The following is a 26,154-nucleotide window of genomic DNA, read 5'->3' as shown; positions in this document are numbered from 1 at the left end:
GATGTGACTCACTTCGGCAGTGCTCATGATGATGATGAAGAGTGGAGGTGGACGGCAGTTGTAGTTGGCGAGGAAGTCATTCCTCAAACTCTGTGGCACGATGTTGGCAATGGCTGCCCCAAGGAAGCTTCTGAAAGCTGATCTTTCTGACTTTGTCAGTCCCTCATCACTGGTCATCTGAAAAGATTGAACAATGACTGATAAACATCGGTGCTTCACCTTTAAACTCACAACAATACTTTACCAGGGTCTAGGTTGTGGAAACTGCACTGCAATCATAATGTAGTTGAAAATTTGCCTTTACTCAAATATTTGGTTTTAGATGGTGAATATGTCCGATTTAATGTAAAACAAATGATCATCTCATGTCATTCAGCTTGTGTCCAGCAAGTAGTCACGTAACACAGTGGAGGTGCCCTGAGCTGGACTGAAATAAGGAGTATTAGCTGCTAGTAGGGGTGAGCATATTCTCAAAGACTGTACAACTTACAAGATTGACAAACTCAGTGTAGGTGATCATGTTGTCATCGTTGTGGTCGGCTCGGTCCAGCAGCTGGTTCAGGCGCCGCTTGCTGATCTTGTCGGTGATGCCCTCTTCCTGCATCTCCCGCTGCAGCTCCCCCAGCGCCACACCCTCCGGCCCATGCTGCAACATCAACAACTACGGTAACAACGCTCCAAGGTTCTACAGTAACAACAAATATTCTAAGGTAGGGGTGAAATGGTATACTGCGGTATAGTAAAAGTGCAGTATTTTGCCTTCCGTTCCGTGATACCACAATGCAATCGAAATATTTGGTTTTCATACCATCATTTTATTTACCTTTTAAACCTTTTCTAAAATGTCTAGAAATCTAATTATTTTGTGAAAATCTTTGTATTTCTTTGCTAGATGGACGCTATTTTCCCGGAAGTAAGTTCTCCTATACCGAACCGAAATGGACTGAAATGATGCCCTTGTACTGCAATACATACCGTATTGTGGTAAGAGCGTACCGTTTCACCCCTGTGTTCAGGCTCTCTTGTAACAACAACCGTTCTGAGGCTCTCTGGTAACAACAACCATTCTGAGGCTCTCTGGTAACAACAACCGTTCTGAGGCTCTCTTGTAACAACAAACGTTCTGAGGCTCTCTGGTAACAACAAACGTTCTGAGACTCTCTGGTAACAACAACCGTTCTGAGGCTCTCTTGTAACAACAACCATTCTGAGGCTCTCTGGTAACAACAACAGTTCTGAGGCTCTCTGGTAACAACAACCATTCTGAGGCTCTCTGGTAACAACAACAGTTCTGAGGCTCTCTGGTAACAAAAACCGTTCTGAGGCTCTTGGTAACAACAACCATTCTGAGGCTCTCTGGTAACAACAACCATTCTGAGGCTCTCTGGTAACAACAACCTTTCTGAGGCTCTCTGGTAACAACAACCATTCTGAGGCTCTCTGGTAACAACAACCGTTCTGAGGCTCTTTGGTAACAACAACCATTCTGAGGCTCTTTGGTAACAACAACTGTAAGGCTGATCATGCGTCATCAAGAAGATGGGAGTAATGTGGGTCAGATGACACAGTCTGATCTGGTTGTGTTCACACTTAGTTGTGTCATATTCAGCTTTCATATGAGACCATGCAATTATTTTTTCTTGTGTTTTAATCATGCACTAGTCCCAAATAAAAAACACCAAAGATGCTCTTTTCAGTGTTGGTGACTTTTGCTCATATAAATTTATGTAACCATTTTAACACATTTTCTTTGATTTTTCTGAGATTTTCTTCAGACAAGGTACTTGAGGCATATTCTATTCCAAAGATAGAAAATTTCATGATAAATGTTCTAAAATCTGATGTGTCCACCATTCTGCACTATCCCAATCTCTGTCTATAGATAGAGTCTACAGCTGGCAACACATTGCAGGAAATACAAGCCGTGTTCCCAGTGCACATAACACGGACACAGCTGACGACCACCACCTATAATTACAACACCATATGTTTCTACACAGTTGTCAATGCTTGTACCAGAATGGGATGCAGAATTAAAAGGCTACATAATTCACTTGTGCTAAAAACACATTCAATTTTCTGATTCCAAATGTCAAAAACATTCAATTCCAAAAAGTATCTAAGAATTGGTTTACAACTTCAGAAAATTGAAGTTTATTGAATCTTTTGATATGTTACATTTGGCAGTGAAGTTTATTTATCATTATGAATAAATAAAAATTGCCTAGCCACCATCAAGACCCACAGACTATAAAATCTGCCGTCTGTGACTAACTCTTCAGGCCCTCTTTGAAAAAGACAAAAAGCAGCAGCATATTGTGATAAGACTGACATGTATATTTACTGGAGCCATGATTGAAACACAGACAGGCTTATTTTGAACACTGCCACCAAAAATAACAGCAATCATTATAAGAAGTCATCAATATTTCTGCGCACAAATATATTTCATTTTCTCTCAATGAAAGATACTTACTCTGTCAAATATCGGCTTGAAGTTCTGTTTGACAATATTCACCAATCAGAGACATCCGGAGTAGGTAAATCCAATGAGAATAATAAAATGCCCCCAAGCAGCAGCATCCAGATCATGTGACATCAGTATTATCCAATCAGAAGGCAGATGAATAAATTGTCACCAATCAGCAGCATTCAGATCATGTGACATCAGTATTATCCAATCAGAAGGCAGATGAATATATTGTCACCAATCAGCAGCATTCAGATCATGTGACATCAGTATTATCCAATGAGAAGGCAGATATTGTCATCAATCAGGATCAAGTGTAGGATATGAAAATGAAGAGAAAACATTTGTTAGCTTACATGTTGTACATTTCAAATAGTAGTTGATATTTTACCTCAACATGTTTTTATAAATCTGCATCAAAATCATTCATTTCCAACACACACAAAAATACATGTGTAGACTTCTGAAAACATTTACCAATTAATACTTTGTTTTGTACATTAATCCCTTGCCATAATGCAGGTCTTGGGGTCCATGGCTGACAACCCACGTTACAGTAACTTATACATTAACACGAAATAAAGGCCAAGTAAAATCTTATTTTTCATGGACATAACAAAACTGCTATTTCGTGTACTGTGCCCAGTCAAAACTATATCGTATCGTTGGAGGTGAAAAAAAACAAACTTGAAAATGAAAATAATGTACCACTAAATCTCATCTTCATGAAGTAAGAATTACCTGCCCCTGAAATGTATTGAAGAATAAGGTTCATGATGAACTGAACAATTTCATGGCAATAAAAAAAATGACTTTTAACATGCATAAATTTCAACACTGAAATAAAAACAGATGTCTAATTCCAAGAAACTAGTTTAACTAGACTTTGAGCTGCACCCATGTTTGTATGTAAATATTCTACCTACTTAGCCAGAGGATTGGTTATGTTCCATGTTTAGAAAGATGCTCTCACAACTGTTATCTCCAAAATGCCACACATAACAATGGTGCTGTTTCACCGCAGGAAGAGATCACCTCAACCACATTCCATACTGCATAATTGTTGCATATTAATAACTAATCACTATGTACTTGACCTGATTCCATCTGCCATGCATGAGAACTACTACAGATACTATAGTCATACAGTGTGAGCAACCTGAAGCTCCATCATATTACTCGTTTGGAAATAGAAAATATGATATTATACACACGAAGTTGAGATATAAGACTTGTCAGGTAAACTATGACCTGTATCGCTTCAACATGAAACATTCTGCTTCTTGTTACTGCTTGTGAAAATCTGCATCACTTCCTAATAGAATGTAAACTGTGTAGGATTCAATGAGAGACATTAATGTTAAATTTGAAAAGTATTGTAAAATGTAACTCCCAGTTCAACATTGTCAAAAATGTTACTTGCAGTGCTTCAGCCAGGATTTGCCTGGCTGAAGCACTGTACTAGGAAATCCAGGCATGACTATACAACAGAATGTGTACAAACTTTAATCTATCAGTCAAAACTTTCCTATACTTTCTCCCTGTTCCATCCTAAGATGTATAATATTCAAAATACATGTATGTAAATATTAGGGAGCGAGTATTCTAAGTTGGATAACTTATCCCCCAATGCCTTTCACATCTGTGAATATGTTTAAACCAAAATACTACAGTCAACTTCACTTCAAAATCACTGCAGGGTCTACATATATTATACAACTTACAATGTCTAATATCGGCTACAAAATATTTTTCAAAACAATACAAGCATCAATCAAAGGTTTGTTGGTTATTACAAATGTATCACAGAATGTTTTTGTTTGGGGTGTGATAAAGATGCAACCAACCACCCAATATATATTATGTGACCTCTCTGTATAGGTTGTTGGGACTCTCCCTGACTCCTGCTAAACATGCACAGTGTGATCATTGTCAGTGGGCTGCCATCACTATTAACTAAATGATCTTTATGTATCTTCAACAGTAAAATGACAGCTCAGGTTTTAATGGACACTAGAACTAGAAAATGTCCACCATTTCTGCATGGCTAGTTTGAATATCATATTCATGTTTTTGTTTGTTGTTTAACACCTCAGTCAGCAGGTCTGTAAAATCCAGTGATCAACAGCATGAGCATCGATTTACGCAACTTGGATACAATGTTAAACAAGTCAGTGAGCCTGACCACCTGATACTATTGATCGCCTCTTATGACAAGCATGGGTTGCTGAAGACCAATTCTAACCCTGATCTTGACTGGGTATTATATTCAACAACATGACATCAAATGTATAAACACTGATGATTATCAATTATGTTAATAGTAATTCATAAAATTTTGTGCTAAGTATAATGGAAAGTTTTGAATTCAGATTTTCTTTTTCTTTTGAGTTTTAAAATTTATGTTGCCTCATCGCTAGAGGAAGTGATGGTTGTAAGGTTGACCTGCAACGGCAGCTGCAACATACAACACATCCCGGATATTCCTGGCCGTGCCCCTCTACACACAGGTACAACATGTCTTGTTGAGCCACATACACCCTGAAGCTATAGATACCATCTGGATGTTTTAAGTGACCCCTTCAGACTTAATGTGTCAGTAGTTGCAGTAAAGTTTAAAGACAAAATTAACTACAAAATACAGGAGAATAATGAGCTTCGATTATTCACTGAAACAAATTCACTTTGCCCACAAACGACAAAAAAGCAGTCAGAGTATTTGAATGGATCACTGACAATTAATATTGCTATGTAATACTTGTGTTACAAATTGATATTAACATTCAATACTTGGAGAACAAAATGATATTGCTATGTAATACTTGGAGAACAAATTGTAATAATACTTGTATCACAAATTGATATTGCATGAATATATTTGCTATGTAATACTTGGAGAACAAATTGATATTGCTATGTAATACTTGTATCAAAAATTGATATTGCTATGTAATACTTGTAGAACAATTTGATATTATTATGTAATACTTGTAGAACAAATTGATATTGCTATGTAATACTTGTAGAACAAATTGATATTGCTATGTAATACTTGTAGAACAAATTGATATTGCTATGTAATACTTGTAGAACAAATTGATATTACTATGTAATACCTGCAGAACAAACTGATATTGCTATGTAATACTTGCAGAACAAACTGATATTGCTATGTAATACTTGTAGAACAAATTGATATTACTTTGAGATAATTGTATCAAGGATTGATATTGGTATGAATGCTTGTCAAACAAATTGAAATTGCTAAGAAATCCTTATATCATGAATTAATAATACCTTCATCACTAAATATATTCAATTTTGATTCTACACAAAATGAATATTAACACAACTTATTTCAAACCTTTGCACAACTGTCGTAACAGTCTAGAGTTATCTAATGTAGACCTGACCATGCTATTTTCCTACCACTGACAAATGCTTGATAACAGCCATCACTACACACAATCAGTGCATTCAAGCTGACAAAGGTTTCATTCAGACAGTTAACTGCACAAGTGTCTAAATACAATATCTCCTACACAGGCTATACTGTCAACAGTGTAATCTGAATCTGAGAAATTCAATACACAATTTTCTTGACAGTTTAAATATACTCATGAAAACGAATAAGGGAAAACATGAAAGTACGAGTGTTCCTTTATTTATTTCCAGATTTTCACCCACAGTGCAATATAAAGCATGACAAGAAACCCGGAAAAGAATACAGCAACACTTGCACTTTTGTGTGTTCCTTTATTCATTTCATGAGTATGGTAATTATTATAAAAAGATATATTTAATGCACAACACTGACATGATTATTAAGGTGGAAGAAAGGCCAAGACATTGGATGTTATCCCCCATAATATATGTTGAACATACACCCAACAAATTCAGCTGCCTTTCATTGGCTGAATTATTTCAGGATTACGGTACAGGTATAAGAAATGCCAAGAAATAGAGGTTATCCCGTAGGTTATGTTCAAACACTCGATAACTCGCAGGGCATATACACTTAGAGCGGAGAAACCTGTTTTCTGTTGACACCGATTAGCCCTGGGCCATAACGCCACAATTGTACAATGTTATCCCAGTGGGTGACGATGGGGTACATCATAAGCCGTGAGGCATGAACAAACTTCATCCCACTGTGAGAGGAGTGACACCTAGCTCATGATGAGGACGCGTGAGGATAAACTGAGGTGGCAGAAAAAGATGATGTGTTGACAGTCATTTAACATGTTTCATGTTTTAAAAATGGACTCCTTTGAGAGGTGAACAAACGTTTATAGTTAACATGTGCAACTGGGTTTGACGACTCTCTAGTTTTTAAATTTGAAGCATCTGCTTTTACACTTATTTGTAAAACTGTTTGAACTGTAAGCTGAACATTGAAATTTGAACTTATATAAAAAATTACATATTTTACATGCATCACAAAGGGATAACCATAATTGGAAATAAACACACACTTGGATAATATGAAAAGATGGCCTTAAAAATGTCTCTGTACAGAATTAAAAAATCGAAATCTAATTAATTTAAAGTTTCATTAACTTTACAATGTGATCCTTGTTCACATATGCAAATGAATTTCTGAAAATCGAAATAGTCCAATATTATGTTGTAAATATTCATAAGCTGTATTGAATTTTAATAGCTTCATATGAACTTGCAGACTCTCGTCAGCTTGAGCAAGAGTCTGAATGATAATCTGATAGTGAATTCACTGTGAAATTGATGAAACAAAACATTCAGCATCTGGGTCACTCTTTCTGAAATGACAGTGAAGTCTGCTCATAAAAGTTTCTGTAACGTCAAAATCAACAGACCATGCAAATGTGAGTCATGAATGAGATATGCTATGTAGGCTGATATTTCTTGGACAGCTGGTTTTTACATTTTCTATATCTCACCTCATGCGGAATGAATTTCTTTAAGGAGAAACAATATTGTGAAACAAATGCAGAACACATGCATGCACTTGTATGTGTATCTTAGGTGTCCGTAAAACAGCCCTTATATAATTCCAGAATTGTCACACTTTATCTCAGATATTACTTATACACACAGTCCTAGATGTTGGAGTCTCTGGGGTGCACACTTTTGAGGCAACTTAGCAGTATTTAGGCATTAGTTTTACAGGTGGCACAGAATGCTAACTGTGGACTCTTTACAAAACACTGACTGATATTATTTCACAAACTTTAAACAAAAACAGTACAACTACAACCAAAAGTGCTAGGTAGATTGCTTGTTACTAAGCTGAGACCACAGAATGCAATCCTGAGGCTTTTCCCCATACTCTATCTGCATGTGGGTTTTTTCACCTAGGATTTATAAACACCTTCATCATTTTTAAACTGATCATTTGTTGATCTTGTAAGTACACGTTCATGCTTCCCCACTTGACATGATTTAAATTTGTATAAATTGTCCAACGTCTATTCTCATGACCTGACTGTGTCCTATCGTATTGATTATCAAGCAAGTAGTTCCCGCCCTATATCAGACATATTGACCACGCATAAGCTATCCCAGCCAGTAAGCTATGTCCATAACGCACTGGACGACTCAGGACAGGTGAGGTAGAAGGTCAAGGTCACTGATTTTAATAACTGTTGATAAAGCTATGCTGTTTTTGAATGCCTTGACGCAAAGCTTAAAATGAAAGCCCTGAATCAGGGCTTTATATCCTGACTACAGCAGAATGAGCATGGTATGGCAGGCCTTTGTCACATGGCGTCCACCAGGGTGGAGTTCCTTCACCACCATCATCATCATTAATACACCACAGCCGGCCGAATACATTGATTTTAAAACAAGACATGCCAATGCATGCATAATTGTTAAGCAATAATGGCAATAACAGTGGCGGGTATTGGAGTACATAGAACACATGGCCTAATGGTACACCTGAACTTGGTGATAAAGGTACGTGGAATGCAAAACACCGGCAAAATATAACAGTGTCATCAATAGGAAGTGGTCAGTACTACCTCAGTCATGAGTCTCTGCATTTCAATATTTTCGCTGGCTCCTCGAGTCCGACTTCTCCGTCCCTTCGACATGGTGATTCTCGGTGTCTTCCAACAACTACAGGAGCCTGAGGCCTCTAATGTGACAAGGTGTATAACAGTGAGGGACTACCTGAGTGGTTTATGACACAGCATGTAGGCCTGCTCCAGAGAAGCGTATCTAATACCGTCCTCAACACAATAAACTTTGCTCAAAGCACATGCTGTTTTAGTGACCACTTATTTTCACAATAACCACAGTTAATTCATTATACGGTTTTCTGATATTGTTTGAATTTTAAGGTTTATTTCAAAACATGATTAATGATAAAATTCTGTTTGCATGACATGTATATATCCAGAAATTCTTTTAGCAACATTTAGCATGTGTGGCTTTTCATTACTAAAGTATTCAAAAGCTCAATGAAATTACGCCTAAACAACTTATCTTTATTATTATGAAATATGTTTAAAAAAACATTATTAGGCCAGACCAATTTTATTTCTTGTTTTACGGATCCGCCTGTCATATTTTTTCCAAAATAAGAAAAAATAAAAATGAATTTTCCCCGCTCAAAAAATATAATCCTAATGTTTGTTTTGGCCAAAAATGTAAACTTACAAGAAGATTTTTTTAGATTGTTTTTTGCCCCATATACACTTCATAAATTTCCAAAAGTAAAACACTTTGAGTATTTAGAAGGAATATTACTTTGATTTTATTATTATTATTTTTCCCTCCTGCCTTAAGGTTTTATGAGGACAAAAATCCGTAAAACAAGAAATAAACTTGGTCTGGCCTTATAAAAACTAATAATTTTAGTTGAATCATCTAGTTGGAACTTTTGACTTTGTAATTTAAGGTACGAAATAGAACATAAATTGTGATCTTGATATCTGACGAAAAGTTAACAAATTGTACATACACAGACATATAGGTATTTGATAAAATATATAATAATAATAGTGCCTATTTATAGTTCACGCAAATCCATTGCTCCAAAGCATACTCATATACAATATCTATCAATGGACAATGATGCATTACCCTCAGTTTATCAAATATAACACACAGAAAAGAAAATAAGATGGAATGTGTAGATTATCAAATAACAGTTTTAACATTTCTTAAAATCTTAACAGGAAGATAAGCATGATAAACTGTGTAAATTCAAATTTTTACATTTTCCAAGCAAAATTATCATGCAGTTTGTGGATGATACAGAAATATTTCTCATAACAGTTTAGCGTAGGTATGTATGCCAGCAGTGGGGTGGGGCAGGTATAGCATTTCACATAATGAGACAGACACCAACCAGTGTAGGTATGTGGGGAATGTTACCATGGTTACTGTTCTGTAGATATACCCTACTAATCAGTGACCCCACCTGACCCTCACTGCTATACACTGACCAGCAGGACACAACTAGGGTAAGTGGAAACTGTACAGTCGAGGGATGTCTTGAGGACATGTTGGAGACACAAGGGATGTCTTGATCACATGTTAGAGACATGGAACGAATAATTGCAATTTCGTACCTGCATTTGGTTGGTGTACAGTTCTCCATAGGAAATGGCAGCTTGTAGTGTATTGGACTTATATAGGTAGACTAGTTGTGAGTGAGTGAGTGAGTGAGTGAGTGAGTGAGTGAGTGAGTGAGTGAGTGAGTGAGTGAGTGAGTGAGTGAGTGAGTGAGTGAGTGAGTGAGTGAGTGAGTGAGTGAGTGAGTGAGTGAGTGAGTGAGTGAGTGAGTGAGTGAGTGAGTGAGTGAGTGAGTGAGTTTAGTTTTATGCCGCACTCAGCAATTATCCAGCTATATGGCAGCTGGGTGGGTGAGTGAGTGAGTGAGTGAGTGAGTGGGTGGAGTGGGTGGGTGGGTGGGTGGGTGGGTGAGTGAGTGAGTGAGTGAGTGAGTGAGTGAGTGAGTGAGTTTTTATGCCACTTTTAGCAATATCACAGGAGGGGACAACTGGAATGGACTTCTCACATTGTACCCATGAGGGGAATCGAACCCAGATCTTCAGGGTGATGAGTGAATGCTTTTAGTTTTACCACACCCTACACCCCTCAGTAGAATAACTATAAGACCTTCAATTTCTCTGGCCAAGGCTTATATATCCAAGGTCATCTGGCACTGATTAAGTCTTAAATATATGCATCAGTAATAATGAAAAGTGACAAAAGTCGACAGCTCCTTCAGTCAGTGTACAATGCAATGGGGAAAAACAACTGGGATCAGCGGCTTGTAAGTAGTGACACCCATGAAAATCCGGGTTAGAATTGGTCTTTAGCAACTCATGCTTGTCGTAAGAGGCGACCAACTCGATCTGGTGGCCAGACAAGTTGATGTGGTCTACACATGTCATCGTATCCCAGTTGCGCAGATCGATGCACATTATGTTGATCACTGGATTGTCTGGTCCAGATTATTTACAGACTGCTGCCATATAGCTGGAATATTGCTGACTTGGGCCTTAAACTATGATCCTTTTCCCAAATAAACAAACACTATAAATAAGTAGTGACAATGCAGTGATTTTAGTCCACAAGTTACAGAGTAATTAGCCCTTGGAATTAATATAAATGTTCATTCAGACAACTGCCATGACAGCACAGTGGGCGATACACACATAACTAGTCAGTAGTGTAAACTCGTGAGTCATTTGTTTACCACACACACCAGACTTCATGTTTGTAGGTCATTCGATATGAACATGTCCTCCAAGCTTTTACTTCATCTCGCTTCAATCTGCTGTGTTTAGTTTTTACAGAATGATGTCTATGTCCTTAATAGAGAATGAGCAGAAATTTAATTCTGTGACCTAATTTTTCTTTAGATTTCATGAAGAATAAATATTTATATAAAATTATTTTATTGAATTATCTTTTCAATTTTCCTCATGATTTAAATATAATAGTTCAGTTCAATACAAGAATTTACACAACACATGGGTAAACAGCAAACCCATTTGTTAAATAAACAGTGTATGATCATATTTATTGCATAACCAGATGAACTATATTTGTTCCTCATATGTTATAGAACATTTTATCTACACAATCATTTATTGAAAAGAGAGAAAATTTGTCTGTATATTTATTTCGGAAAAAAATATAAAATAAACTTACATATACACTCGTTTATTACAAAGAAATGTAAAAGAAATTTATTAAAGAAGCTCATGTCAATTTTGCACTGTCAGATAGACCAATCCCCATTTTTCACCAGTCAGTCGTGAATAAAGCATAAGCTCCAATCCTGCACAGTGATATCCTGCTGAGAGACCAACATACATGTATTTTCAAAATGATGCAATGAAGATCCCCTCCTACAGACTGGCTGATGACTGGCTTTGCTCAGCATCATCTTTGCTACTTGAAGTAACTTTCCCTAAATGGTCAGATGAATCTCTTTATAGATGATACTGCTGATGTCTTTGTTTGATGCCGGGTTCTCACAAATGAGTGAGTGAGTATGGTTTTACGCCACTTTTAGCAATATTCCAGCAATATCACGGTGGGAGACACAAGAAATGGGCTTTACACATTATACTCATGTGAGGAATCGAACACGGGTCTTCGGCGTGACGAGTGAATGCATAAACCACTAGGCTACCCCACTGCCCCTCTCACAAATCACCAGGTGATAAATATTTCAAATAATGAATAGAAAAGTTGTCTGTTTTGTCAGCTCTTATTATAGTATGTTATATATGGAATGAATACAGATTGATACAAGAGGAGTCCTGTATTATGCTAGCCTCGGTCAATAATGCTATTATCAAACATGCTTAGTGTACTCCTTTCTAGCTTCACCAAGGAGATGTGACCAAAATACACTCTGATCACACTTTCTATGAGGAAACATTTACTAATGCTACCTAAACATTCATCATAACTCGGTACAAACTGACCTTTTTCTAAAATTGTAAGGTAGAGGTCACAAAGATATTATTTCGTCCTGAAAAATCAAACACAATCCCTAAACACATACACACAAACAACTATTACATGTTGACAAACCAGTAACTACACCTTCCAGTGCATATACCTGAATACCATACGAGGTAAATATTATTGCCATTGGTTTCGGTACGTTTCAGTTTTCACTGTGCCTTGTATTTCCCTATCAGCGTTTGTGTTGTAAAAAGCAAGAGTAGGTAACTCTAAACAAAATGGAATGGCATGATTCCTCCTAAATCAATGGTAAGGCAAAATATTAAGAAAATACTTAATATTTTGCAAATGAAATGACCCTTTGCATGGGTTATAGAAAACCATTGTTTTGAAGGGTTGGTCTAATCTATGTGAACAAAATAATAAAACAACTAAATATATTTCCGACAGATTCATTTTCATTTTAGTTTAAATATTTTACATTTACAAAAATACAATTTATGGTTTAATTTGAGGACAATACCAAGTAATGTCAGTAAGCACATATTACTATTTGACTTAGATTTTGTCCAAAAAATAATAATCTTATTTTAAAAAATATATCTTCAAAGCACAAAATCCCAAATAAGAACAATGCTTAATTTCAGATTTGATTTGTATTTTATTTATTTTCTACGGTCAAGATGACAGTCACATTATAAGCACTGTGTGATGCTGTCATACCATGGGTAGATGGCTTAAAAATGAAAATGTTGAGGTTCCGATTACCCAACCAACCATTGAATTCTGGTGCCGACCCTAATTCTTTAAAGCGATATGAAAGAAAATAAGCGTTCAGATACCATTGTTTTCCCAGCACTGACGGACTGTGATCGGTCGTTCTGATAGAGAAAGTCGATATGATGGCCGTAAACTTGATTGAATAAATAATTAGTAGTCACATTGATAAATGTGTTAATAGTTTGTACTTTACATCTAAACAAAAAATGTTTAAAAAAATCAAAAAAATCCGACCACCACATTTTTTTATTTGGCCTAATGGGAAATGCCTGAGTCCACCACCCTGGCCTTCTACAGATAACCTCAGGCTATTTCCCACTACTCTCCCTTACAAGACATACCCTTGAGCACATATTTCACAAAGTAATGACCCAATCAGTGTCCAGGCTCTCTCAACCCTCATGTCCTGAATGTGAGATACTTCTGGGTTCCTGTTTAATCAAGGCTTCTTTAATGAACTTTCTTAATTAGAACTTGGATATGACTTCATAACAGGTCTTTTTCAAGGCAGTACGTCAGTGTTAACACCCACGCATTCCATGGCTGACATTATCAGGCTTTTAAGATTCAGGTCACATGAATGATTTCATCACAGAAAAAACAGGTCAAGATTTCTCATGTTGGCTGTTTTGTTTTTAGACAGTGACTGAGTTTGATTTAGCCACATAACATGCATGCATGAGTGCAACCTATTATCTAACAGTGCAACCTATTATCTAACAGTGCAACCTTATATTTTGTGTACATCCGCCAGGTGCATGTAATGAAAAAGCCGAATTTATGTCTGATTAACCCTTATTTTTCACACCGGGACATCATCTTTGAATATACTCAGTATCTCCATTTTATTTACCATACTAAATAAATAATCCCTGTGATGGTTTCATGACATGACAGTGGAAGATGAATATGACATATTTAGACCAGTCTGTGCATGTGTTCTAATCTGTCTCACAGTCCCTGAACCACATTATTTTCCCTACTGCCTAGCCCTCCCTGCAATGCTAAAGCCCTAAATGAAGCAAGTCTAGATTTCCCTAGGTTCAGGAATCTCCCAACTCACTGGGGCCCCTTTTCAATTCAAATGGGTTTATTTGTTACTATCAAAATTATATGTATTCAGAGACTACGCGTTAGTCTACATGTGTCTCAACATCGATACATGCATGGGACCAGATAGACTTGCACAAGTCTCTAAGGTAATATTTAATAGTTTATATAATTTCTTTAAAAAAATATATACTGTCCGCTTATCTACACTTGCCTCTTACAAGAGTGCAAATATGTTTATTCTGATGCAGCCAGCTGTGCACCCAGTGCAGGTTAAATCAAGTTCCTTAAATAGTGCCCTGAGATGCATTTTATTGACATATGTGGTCAGTCGTAGTGGTGTTCCGATTAATTGAAATAATCGAAGATTGGTCGCAGTGACCAAACGACCAAGCAGTCGATCACATTTTCTCATAATCGAACATAAACGATTTGGGAACTACTGTTTTAGTCTTTGAAAAACTTGACAATGGAACATATCGTTGAAGTGTCAGGACCTGAAAACATGTTTAATTCACTTCACTAATTGAAAAGCCATGACTGAATATTTCTTGAAGACTCCAGGAAGTTTATGTTCATGATATATTAGTCATCACTTTAAGAAGCGAGTTGCATCATGTTATAAACATCCGCAATAACAACCTGGATAGGAAAATCTGAAAAATGACGCTAACCAATTTTTTTCTATGATTATTCGTTGGTAATGAAGCAATCATCAATTGTGAGATTTCAACCAATTCCCAACACTAGTCAGTGGGATTGGGCAAGTTGTCTAACTTGGTTGGTCCAGGATGCACTATCATGCAAGTATAAAATACCTAGCTGGAGTCTCACATGCAAAATAACAGAAATGTGATTTGGGTCGGGATGTGATTGTGAAGAACTATTCTCTGATTCAACATAAAAACATGTGACATAAATATTCACACACAGCTGTGATTACGTTTCCTGTTCTCCTGAGGACCACAGTCAGAACTTCCGATATTCAACATGATCGTTCCCCAGGAAGGATGTAGTCGCAGCTTACTGAATGACCTGGTGTTGTTCGACCTCACAATAGCTTTCATTTACCCAGTTGCTACAACAACAGTTCAACAATATCAAGTATGCTACTTTCTGTATTTGATGCAAAAAATACATGTGTTGAGAAACAAATCTACCGATCCCCACACCCACCCCTGCTTGCATGGCTGCCCCTTTGACACCATACACTGAGATGCAACTGACGACCTGTCACTCACTTCAGAAGACTCGCCCATTTCAGGAGTTAGTGCTCGATTTAGTGCTTTGTTACTTGCACTGGTGCAACCCAATATTACAAAGTGCAACCTAATTCTTAGGCTAACTTGCACCAGGTGCAACTCAATTTTGGGAAATAATCAACAATAAATTTAACATTATAAGCATAATTATGTCGGCTCATTTGTCTTCTAAACTTTGAATAGCTATGGCACCAAAACGTTTCTATTTATAGACACGTCTCAGCTATGACAGCTCTTGTAAACAGGGATCAGTTGCGTCTCTGTGTTGCTATGGTTTCATGGGTACTACATCACGGAAATATGTTTATGTGCACCGAAACCTCTCAAGTTTTAACACACTACATTGCAACTGGAATTTGGCTGGTGCAACAAGGTTTTTATCTTAGGTTGCACCTGGTGCAAGTAGGTTAACATCTCTTAAATCGAGCCCTGGTGAGTGAGTAAGCATAATTTTACGCAGCTTTAAACAATATTCCAGCAATATCACAGCTGGGGACACCTGAAATGGCTTCATAAATAGTATCTATGTGGGGAATCGAACCTGAGTCTTCCGCATGCTGAGTAAACACTTTAACCACTAGGCTACTTCACCTCGTCCATTTCAGGAAGGAGGGTTAAACCCGTATGTTATTGATTGATTGCTATGTACATGAGACTCCTCATAAATGAGGACTGATTATGTTACCTCTGTCAGGCACACCCATATCAGGATAATATTATGTCAGGGTATTAACACTAACAAGTTGTCTTTAGCACAGTAGATAGTGCGAGACATTAGGATAGTGACTATCCTCCATGATATTAGTTCATCTTAAAGTGATTATGGCATAACAGAATGATTCTGTTACATCACTAGACTTTATGAACTGCTCTCAAATAACTTTACACTTTGGTTCACTGGGTTTTGACTATCTACTTAAAGGGTATTTGGCATGCAAAGAGTATTTGGTATGCAGATTCAACATTTAACAATGTCCCTTACATATCATATTTTAAAGAGTTCTTTCAGATAAACGTGATTTGTGTTAAATAGAATTAAAAATTCTGGGGTGAGGAATGAGATACAGACTGAGGAAATAGATGGTAAGTCTCAGGGGAGGAGGAATTGGCAGGTTGGCACCCTTAATGATATAACAATGTTCTCTTAAAATACCAAAAATCATCCATAATGCCACATTTTGCATGCATTCTTCCGTTGATAATTTAATATTTACCTAACTTCTTAAATTTAAAGTAATGTCCCTTATAAAACTTAAAACAATGTCCTTTTTCAAACATGTCATGGATTTGTAAAAAAACACCCCAAAATACACCCAAATTTGAGTGAGTCGGTGAGTTTAGTTTTACGCCGCATTCAGCAATATTCCAGCTATATGGCGGCGGTCTGTAAATAATCGAGTCTGGACCAGACAATCCAGTGATCAATAGCATGAGCATCAATCTGCGCAATTGGGAACCAATGACATGTGTCAACAAAGCCAGCGAGCCTGACCACCCGATCCCGTTAGTCGCCTCTTACGACAAGCATGGGTTACTGAAGGTTCATTCTAACCTTGATCTTCACGGGTCCCAAATTTGATAAGGATGACAACAATGTATAACACAATGTTTGCTTCTGAACACAACAGTATGACACAATATGCAACATGATACAGCATGATATACAACCTATGATATATAAGTGTTATTCAACAGATGGGATAATGCACCCTACTCAGAAGCACCTAACTGATATCTGTCAAAAATAGGTCACAGATAAGTTAATATTTCCCATTTGGACAGACATTATACAATATACAGTAAAACATCCACATCCCGAGAATCCACTACTTTGCTGGTCTTTGAAACGTTTTAGGAGTTGATTTCACCAAAGATACGGTACACTTCCCTGAAACAGGATGTGAGTATAGTATCACAGTTTAATTATCGTTACCTCGAAACAAGATCTGAGGACCTATTATGGGTCATGTCACGATGACCTTTCGCTAACTTGGACCCACAAATGAAATGGAGTTATTGATTTATTACTGTCTTCCCTGCCCATCAAACAACAGAGAGCAGCACATCGTGCATGTTAGATAAACAAAGTGTCTATGATCAACAATATAAACAGGAGCATTGCTCTGTCTTTATTTATACATGTTTGTAAACAACTAGTAAGGTTGATAAATAGTATAGTTAGATACAGATTAACAAACATAATCCTGATTTGTATCACACATTTCACAATTTGTAATCACCTTGCAATCGTGTGATCACATAGCAATCATATATCTGATACGACCTCCTATGACATTACCTCCTCATACCTTCAGGCAGAGAGGTACCGGTATTCTAAACTGACGAGCAAATGAAAGTACACAGGTGTAATTGTTGTTGCAATCCCAAATATCCGTTCTAACTAATAAAATTATTGAAAACATTGATTGTATAGAGCGCAACCATCATGTTTTATTTGCCAAAATGCAACCAAAAACATTTGTACGTGTTTTGCATGAATTTTTGCAAAATTGTGATTATTGTCCCATGCACCAGCACTTTTCTGACAGAGAGTATAAAACCTGTTTGTCGTGAAGACTGAACAATCACCTGACAGAAATCTCACGAGGAAGATTGACATCGGCGCAACGAGAACGGGCCAAAGGAATGACACAAATGGGTGCTTTCAACAGCGATATTGCAAGGACATTGGGTTGCACAAGACAAACCATAATTCGCTGTTTAACCGTTTCAGTACGACAGGCCAGACATGTGATCGACCCAGAAGTGGACGTTCCAGAGTCACAACACCCCAAGAGGATCGCTATCTGTGGGTTATTCACCTACGCAACTGGATGTTGACGGTGACGTCATCAGCAGCCACATCATTGGGTCATCGCGTAAGCCGATTCACAGTGACAAGACGACTTCGTCCTGCTGGCATGACTATGGGCCTACCGACCGCTGCGTGGAATGGCCTTGACCTTCCAGCATCGTAGGAACCGTCTGCAGTGGTCATCACTACATCGCTGTTTATTGTTACAATGTCATTTTGCTGATAAAACACGTGTATTGCAGTGTGCTTCAACATACATTTTCCATTTCATCAAAAGGTTTTGTTATTTTTATCTTATTGGAAGAAACACAACCTGTGTACTTTCTTTTGCACATCAGTTTATTTGGTAAAGATCTGAGGCTAATGAGCTTGGGTTATGAGCAGACAAGCAAGTGGCTGATAGCGTGACACATGAACCTGCTGAAGTAGCCACTTAGTACTTCAGTGACTAAAGTATGGAAGAAGTTTAAACAAAAAGACATTTCAAGTTCAAGTATATGAACATTGGAAGTATTTTCAGAAATAATCTTTTGACTAGATCAGTCTCAGCTGATCCAGACAATTTCCCTTCCACCTAGCCCTTACTGTAGTGTTACAACCCGAATAAAGCGAGTCTAGATTTTCCTCTCACTTCAACTCCTTTTCAGTTCAAAATGAAGTTGTTTAATTCTTTTAAAATTATAATTTTTGTATTATCTGTAGTGTTACAACCCGAATAAAGCGAGTCTAGATTTTCCTCTCACTTCAACTCCTTTTCAGTTCAAAATGAAGTTGTTTAATTCTTTTAAAATTATAATTTTTGTATTATCTGTAGTGTTACAACCCTAATAAAGCGAGTCGAATAAAGCTTTTCAGAAAATGAAGTTGTTTAATTCTAGATTTTCCTCTCACTTCAACTCCTTTTCAGTTCAAAATGAAGTTGTTTAATTCTTTTAAAATTATAATTTTTGTATTATCTGTAGTGTTACAACCCGAATAAATCGAGTCTAGTTTTTCCACATCTCACTTCAACTCCTTTTCAGTTCAAAATGAAGTTGTTTAATTCTTTTAAAATTATAATTTTGGAAACTTGACGCAGGTTTACCATGGGTCTCTAGCTGAAAATGTACGGTAACCGTCATCAATATTCATGTTCTTACTGCTTGGAAACACAAACCAAACAACAGCTTTGTAAAATCAATTAGTAATAACTACACAATTACAATCATCAGCAGTGGCTATTGAGTCTCATCACAAACTGTTACAACAATGAGATCTAAATAGATCTCTGCCAAACCAGCCGTGGCAGTCAGTGCAAGGCTCTCATGTTGATGTACGCTGCAGGATATGCCGCGACTTGAAGAGTGCTGTAACCTTGATGCTCTGTTAATGGCTTTGCCAATCAGGCTTGCTGATACAGCATGTTGTTGCCAAAAATGTATGCTTTGCAGTAGACTGTCTCACAGTCCCTGAACCACATTATTTTCCCTAATGCCTAGCCCTCCCTGCAATGCTAAAACCCTAAATGAAGCAAGTCTAGATTTCCCCAGGTTGAGGCTCCTTTTCAATTTAAATTGGTTTATTTGTTACTATCAACAGTATATATATTCAGGGACTAAGCGTCTAACTTTGCAGCTGCACTATTCACTATTGGTTTTCAGTTTCTGGGTGTCTCTCAACAACAAAAATATCATTGATTGACAGAGCTTGGAACAGCAAGTGAACATAAGACGAGACACCAAGGTTCATAATGTGATGCATCTGAGTGTCCCTTTAAGTTTGTGCCATGTTGATGGTATCTTGTTGCATTATATAGTATAATCTGTCAGGCTGCTGGTAGTTGGAGAACGATTCAATACGTGCCAGAAACTACGAGCCTTCTCAATACACACTGCCACATATGATGGGATTACACATTTTTTCAGTAATAATTTTAGTACTTTTGGGTTGAGTCCCATCTGGGACAGAATGAGGTACTTAATCGCCAGCACACAATTACTCAGCAATGTAACCAGCCGCCATGGCTTCCACAAAATTGAAGTCTGACAGCTCAGCATAGTCTAGATTAGGGCTGGGACGGTTAAGAAAAAAAGGAATCAAGTACCCGCATGTACTTACCCAAATCGGAATCGAGTACCCGGAAATGTAAGGAATAAATAGCTTCTGTCAACTGTCTGAATATTTCATCACGAGTTGACAGAGATTATTATAGAAACTGGACTTAGGCTATTTAATTTACGCCTATTTAACAAGTATAGAGAGTAACACCATTACATGCATTTCTCGTTAAAACACAGAACTTTTCGTTCCCACTGTTACTGTAACTTGACTCCTCACTGCTCATGCTCAGATATATTTCAGTCGTTAATAATTACCTCCATTAATCAGACAATACCAATGATGCAAATGTGTGTTACGTCAATAAAAAGACAAGTTATTATCTGCCCTTGCCATTACAGCGTTCTCTTCTTTTCCAGGTACTCGATTAATAGAAATAGTACTCGATTCCAGCTGTACCCGACCGGATTCGAGTACCCGAGTACCCGTCCCAGCCCTAGTCCAGATCACATAATTTGTGTACCCCTATTGCAAGTGACGAGCTGTCTAGCAAAACTTATCATCATTTTCAGAAATTAGAAACTTTAGTGCTAACATGGGACTTTTAGCTAAGCTTTAATATTAGACCAGAAGAAAGTTTACTGCCCTGCACCATGTGTACTTCAGATCAGTGTCTGATGTGGCAAAATGGTTTCTTTAAAGTTGATTTACTTCAGTTCCACAAAACAACCTGTGCTAAATAGTATGTAATATATTGTTTCATCCCGAGTGATAGGGATCAAATGATGATGTTTCATAATAATCATAACAAAAATATTTAAATTATCAAAAGTCTCCCCACTCCTATCTCACACACATCACCCTAAAACAGCAGTCACAGAAACAAAGAACTATAAATATTAATTTTACAAATATGATAAAAAGATTTTCACCTTAACTTTCCCTTGACCTTAGCCTCTGTATATCACCATATCTTATTCATTAGTCACACTGTTTACTGAGCTCATGTCTGTGCACACACCATAACAGATAGTCTAAAGCTCATGAAAGAAATATTACAAAACCAGCTCCCCCTTGTGTACTAGTCACCATGAGTTTCTTGCATGCCCCATAAAACATACTGTCTACACCGACTCAAGAAAAATGTTACGAAGAATAATTCACTCACTGATAAAGTGTATCTGCCCGGTTTAATCTAGTTGACCTAGAACCTTCCAGTTTCGAGGTCACTGAATGCGTGAGATTACCCTACACAACTGTCTTAGTCCTTCCTAAAAACATTTGCAGTAAAAAAAGGGACAAATTTATGTTAACTTTTGCATAAGGGGAATATTTCAGAGTATATTCTAATCCTTCGTCAGGTTTGTCAACCTGATGAAGAAGTATGAATGAAGTTGTCATCCATACATTTTCTTCCCTTTACGTGTAAATAGTTTTGCAGTGTTGATCATCTGCAGCAAGTACGAAACTATAGAAAGACTGTGTTATCTGTTTCCATGACAACAAGACAGTGAAGTAAACCAGGACATTTGACGTATGTTTATATTATTGCTATAATAACACGCTGTATAAAAAATCAATAACACGTTTACCTAATATTGTCAATATTTTCATGAAATTAGAGATATGATTGTTCTGTTCGTGCTGGGACTGTTCTGTACATGATATGACAGTTGTATACATACACCTACAAATGGAAACAATGTATACATATTGATATGAATATTACATCATATAGTATAGCTACCTTTTACAAAGGGGAAAGCAGTACAGTTTGAACATTCTTATTGATAGATATAAGGAAATAAAAAACATGTTCAATCTATGAAATTCATATGAATGAATTAGCTGTTGGTGCTACTGTTCACAAATATATGCCCTAGCATGACATTTGCTCCTGTCAGTAATCAAGCCTGCTACGTAAACTGGTGGTCGATGTAGTGAGCACAATCTGCTATGATGCACAAGGGGCACTCTGTGAGTGAGCGAGGAGAGAGAGAAGGTATTAGAGGTAAATATAAACAAAGGCAAATGTCTGTTCCTAATAATCAGTCTTGAAATAAATAACTACCTACATTCTGTTAAACTTTCTAAAGCACATGCTTCCTATAAACTTCAGCAGCCTTGGAAATCAAGCAAAGTACAATTTCAGCAACCTTTTATTATAACAAAGTCACTTTAAACCAAATAATATGCTAATTGCTGAACAAAATTGATTTTAATTTCAAAAGAGTGAGTGAGTGAAGTTTTATGCCGCTTTAAGCAATATTTCAGCAATATCACTGTGGGGGACACCAGAAATGGGCTTCACACATTGTACCCATGTGGGGAATTGAACCTGGGTCTTCGGCGTGACGAGCAAACGCTCGAACCACTAGACTACTCTACCGCCCCTAATTTCAAAACTGGTATCATGTATTATACAACAAAGAAAATGTAAAAAAATTGTCACATTTGACTGACCATTTAATGGCTCTGTTACATAATTATGGGATCTATATATAATCACATAATCTTTAATATTTTTATGAAACACAATTTACAGAATCACAAGAATTTCACTCTATATAATAAAAGATGAGTTTAATAATAAGAGTGGCCGATTTCTTATGGATGGTGGCCATATCTGAATTGCTTTGTAACCTTAATGCCAGATATCTTGGGCGTCAAGGTAACAAGGTGCTTTTGAGACAGGTCAGCTGAATGGCTGTGTTGACCATGTTGTCTTCTGGTCAATGGGATCTCTGACAGAACAGGGCTTTGCTGGTTTGAATGGCCACTTAAACCACAGCTCTCATTCACTCTCTTTAGAAACTTTACAAGCTTTGGTTGTACAGCAAATACACCTGAATAACTCACAACAGGATAATCTCTTAAGATTAGCGTAATCTTAATCCACAAATCAGTATCATTAGTATGTTGCTATGAAATTAATCTGTTTTGCTATTTGAATAATGACTTCAATTCTCCTAACTAATTAACTTTTTATTCTATACAATATTTGCACGTTTAGCTATGATAAACAAATATGATTCCTGTTTGACAACTTTATCAGTGTTTAACGATATATCCAAGGAAGCATTTAGTTCTATCGATAGAAACACTTGATGAAAGCATGCCCTGGTCTATTTCACAAACTAATTGTGCATGTATATAAATAAACAATAATTGGAAGTTTTCATGAATCAAAATTAGCAATGGCAACGAAAGAAAGTTTTACTTGTTTGTGAAAGTTAGTCTTGTCGACAAAATGTTATCACAATCAGTTTAGAAGTAAATAATCAGCAAAAAGTAACAGAGTGTATATTGTCTAGCAGAGGTCAAGCGATGAAGTGTGAAGATTGAACAACATATCAAAACGCTCTCGAGTGAATCTTCAAAGTGATGAACTTACCCGATCTAAATCGCTCCGAAGTTGACGCATTTCCAAATCATCCACTCGATTTCCTCGGGATCTACCGCCCCGTGCCGCTGCCATTTCGAAGGATAGATAAGTTCCCGAGACTGAGGCACCGTTCTCTCCTCTTGCTCCTGTCAAAACTGTGAGGGTGGGTGACGCTCGCTTGCAGTACCGTTGCCAGAGCAATATATTGGCCCGCTCTCTAAATAGCTCTCGCCTGTTGCGCTTGGCTGACAGACGCCTCACTGGGATTATTAGAGTAGCTGGAGTTATCCCCCTTTCCCATAATCGCCTTATCGCAGGGCTATGCCAGCTTAAAAATAAATCTGACATTAGGCCGTTTGATAAACTGGATTTATATTTGGAATAAGTGATAAGTAGATATACTTTGACATGAGAATAACACCGTTTTTCACTAGATTTATGACTTATGAGAGGGCCTTTTTCAAATATAGAAACATCTATATCCCGTAAATCTTAAATGCCAACAGCTGAATTTAGGCCGTTCGTTATCAAGTAACCAAAATTGTCCCTTGAAATCTGGAATTGTTTTTGCTAAATGTTTCTGGAGATTGGATTTCAAATTAATTGTGACTGCATTGATTTGTTTTGTTTTATTTGTTGTTTAACGCCTCACTCAGAAACATTCCAACAACAGCATTGAGGATTTTAAACGTGAAAAAAAGAAAAAGTTACAAATTTAATATTTTATAAAAACGAAATGTAGTTCTTTCCTTTAGCTCTTCGCTTAAAGGCGTATAACAAGAGAGTGAAGACGAACATAGACACACGTACAAACACTGACGCTTATAGAGCGTCACACAACCGGTCAAGGTATTGCATGTGAATGTGATCTAATCAGCTCTATTACACTCTTCACAGTGGTCTGTGAATAGGTCGAGTCAGAGACTGACTGTCTAAAATCACGTAAACCAACACCGCGTCTGAGCACAACGACAGAATCAGCCTCGTTGGTCACACATTGTACCTGTCCATGCCATGTTATAAATATTAAGCTGTTCAAATCAGATTTAAGCACATGTATGTAACAACAAGTTATGTTGTCTCACATGCGACATAACGAACCTCTGCACTGTCGGTAGCCAAACACGATATTATCGTAGCCTACTCTAATGACGGAAAATTCATTATGCTTGCATGTACTGATTTTGTTTCAAATGAAAAAAGTAGCAAAAACAATTTGAAGTTTGGGAGTAAATCGCGTTATAAGAGCGGTTGTTATTTTCAGGTGATTCAAAAGATGTTCGCTCGCAGGTTAATTTGAAACTAAAGACAGCCTGAAACTGAAACATGTTCTATGGAAAGGGGAAAATACGCTTGCGAACGGAAGTGTAACGTTCCGAGTTTCGAGATATTCCCACGTATCTGGGTCACGGATGAGAGGTACATATTTCACTCAACGACGGGTTCGATTCCCCACATGGGTACAGTGTGTGAAGCCCATCTCTGGTGTCCCCCGTCGTGATATTGTTGAAATATTGCTAAAAGCGGCGTAAAACTAAACTCACTCACTCACTCAACTAGCGTGACTAAACACTGATATTTTATAACGCTTCGATCAGTCGCACTTTCATGACATAACCAGTCTTGACTGGTAGCCATTCGCACGTCAGGCTCAGGAAAATAAGATAGTCGCATATTGTAATAGACTGATATTTTGCGACCTATTTCGCTGTAGAAATATAGCTTACTGATAGTGGACTATGTGGTAAGGGCTATTTGAGGCCACTGGTAAGTTATAAATCCACATACGAGCTGAAGGCAGTTGAAGAATATAAGCTAGTTGCTTAGATAGTCGTAATTTAATGTTAATGTATCGCACTTAATTAATGTCCTAGTGCTGTACCATTGTCCATTCACTTTGAAAAATGAGGTTTGATACTTCGACTTTTAGTAATGCCTTGCAGAGGCTTAACAGAGAATGTCCCGCCCTGTCTGACCATGACTTATATTTTTGTTGTCTAACACCGCACTCAGAGATATTCAAGCTATAGATCGGGTTTGGACCTGATAATCCGGTGACTGACATTATGAGCACGACCTACACAGCTGGGATACGACGACATTAATACCCATGAAGAACGTCAGCGCCGACCTACACAGCTGGGATACGACGACATTAATACCCATCAAGAACGTCAGCGCGCCTCTTACGACAAGCCTGGGTTGCTGAAGATCAATTCTAACTGGGAATCAGGAAGCTTTAGCATTGTGCAGGAAGAGTATTATCCTGGTGCAGATAACACGATGTTTGACATGTTTTTCAAGGCTCTGGTGAAACCAGTGCTTTTTAATACGAATGGCATGGCTTTAAATATGTGCAAAAAACTGGAAAATTTCAACAATACGGCCCGTCGTGCTTCGTTGGTGTACATGAGAATGCACCAGACATGGATATCAG

The 26,154-nt window shown here is 37.4% G+C and overlaps 1 protein-coding gene across 22 annotated transcripts in view; it reads right to left on the bottom strand.

Annotated features, from left to right (window-relative positions):
* Nucleotides 1–23,974, bottom strand: part of LOC124257297 (rhomboid-related protein 2-like) — a 36,246-nt gene extending 12,272 nt beyond the window's left edge. For 20 of the 22 annotated variants that reach the window (XM_046691314.1, XM_046691336.1, XM_046691357.1 and 17 more), the window contains exons 1-4: nt 23,727–23,973; nt 2,477–2,500; nt 491–646; nt 13–177 (exon numbers count right to left, since the gene is read on the bottom strand). In XM_046691314.1, coding sequence (XP_046547270.1) covers nt 13–177; nt 491–646; nt 2,477–2,500; nt 23,727–23,810 — 429 coding nt within the window. In that variant the 5' untranslated portion in view covers nt 23,811–23,973. Of the gene's footprint in view, nt 1–12; nt 178–490; nt 647–2,476; nt 2,501–8,472; nt 8,697–23,726 lie in introns of those variants that run through there. The other 2 variants (XM_046691468.1, XM_046691460.1) reach the window with 2 other exon arrangements.
* Nucleotides 23,975–26,154: the final 2,180 nt, after the last annotated feature.

The sequence above is a fragment of the Haliotis rubra genome, unplaced genomic scaffold (genome assembly GCF_003918875.1).
Source record: "Haliotis rubra isolate DU_JTF1 unplaced genomic scaffold, ASM391887v1 Scf117, whole genome shotgun sequence".
Classification (NCBI taxonomy): domain Eukaryota; kingdom Metazoa; phylum Mollusca; class Gastropoda; order Lepetellida; family Haliotidae; genus Haliotis; species Haliotis rubra.
This window is presented reverse-complemented; position numbering and strand designations above follow the sequence as displayed.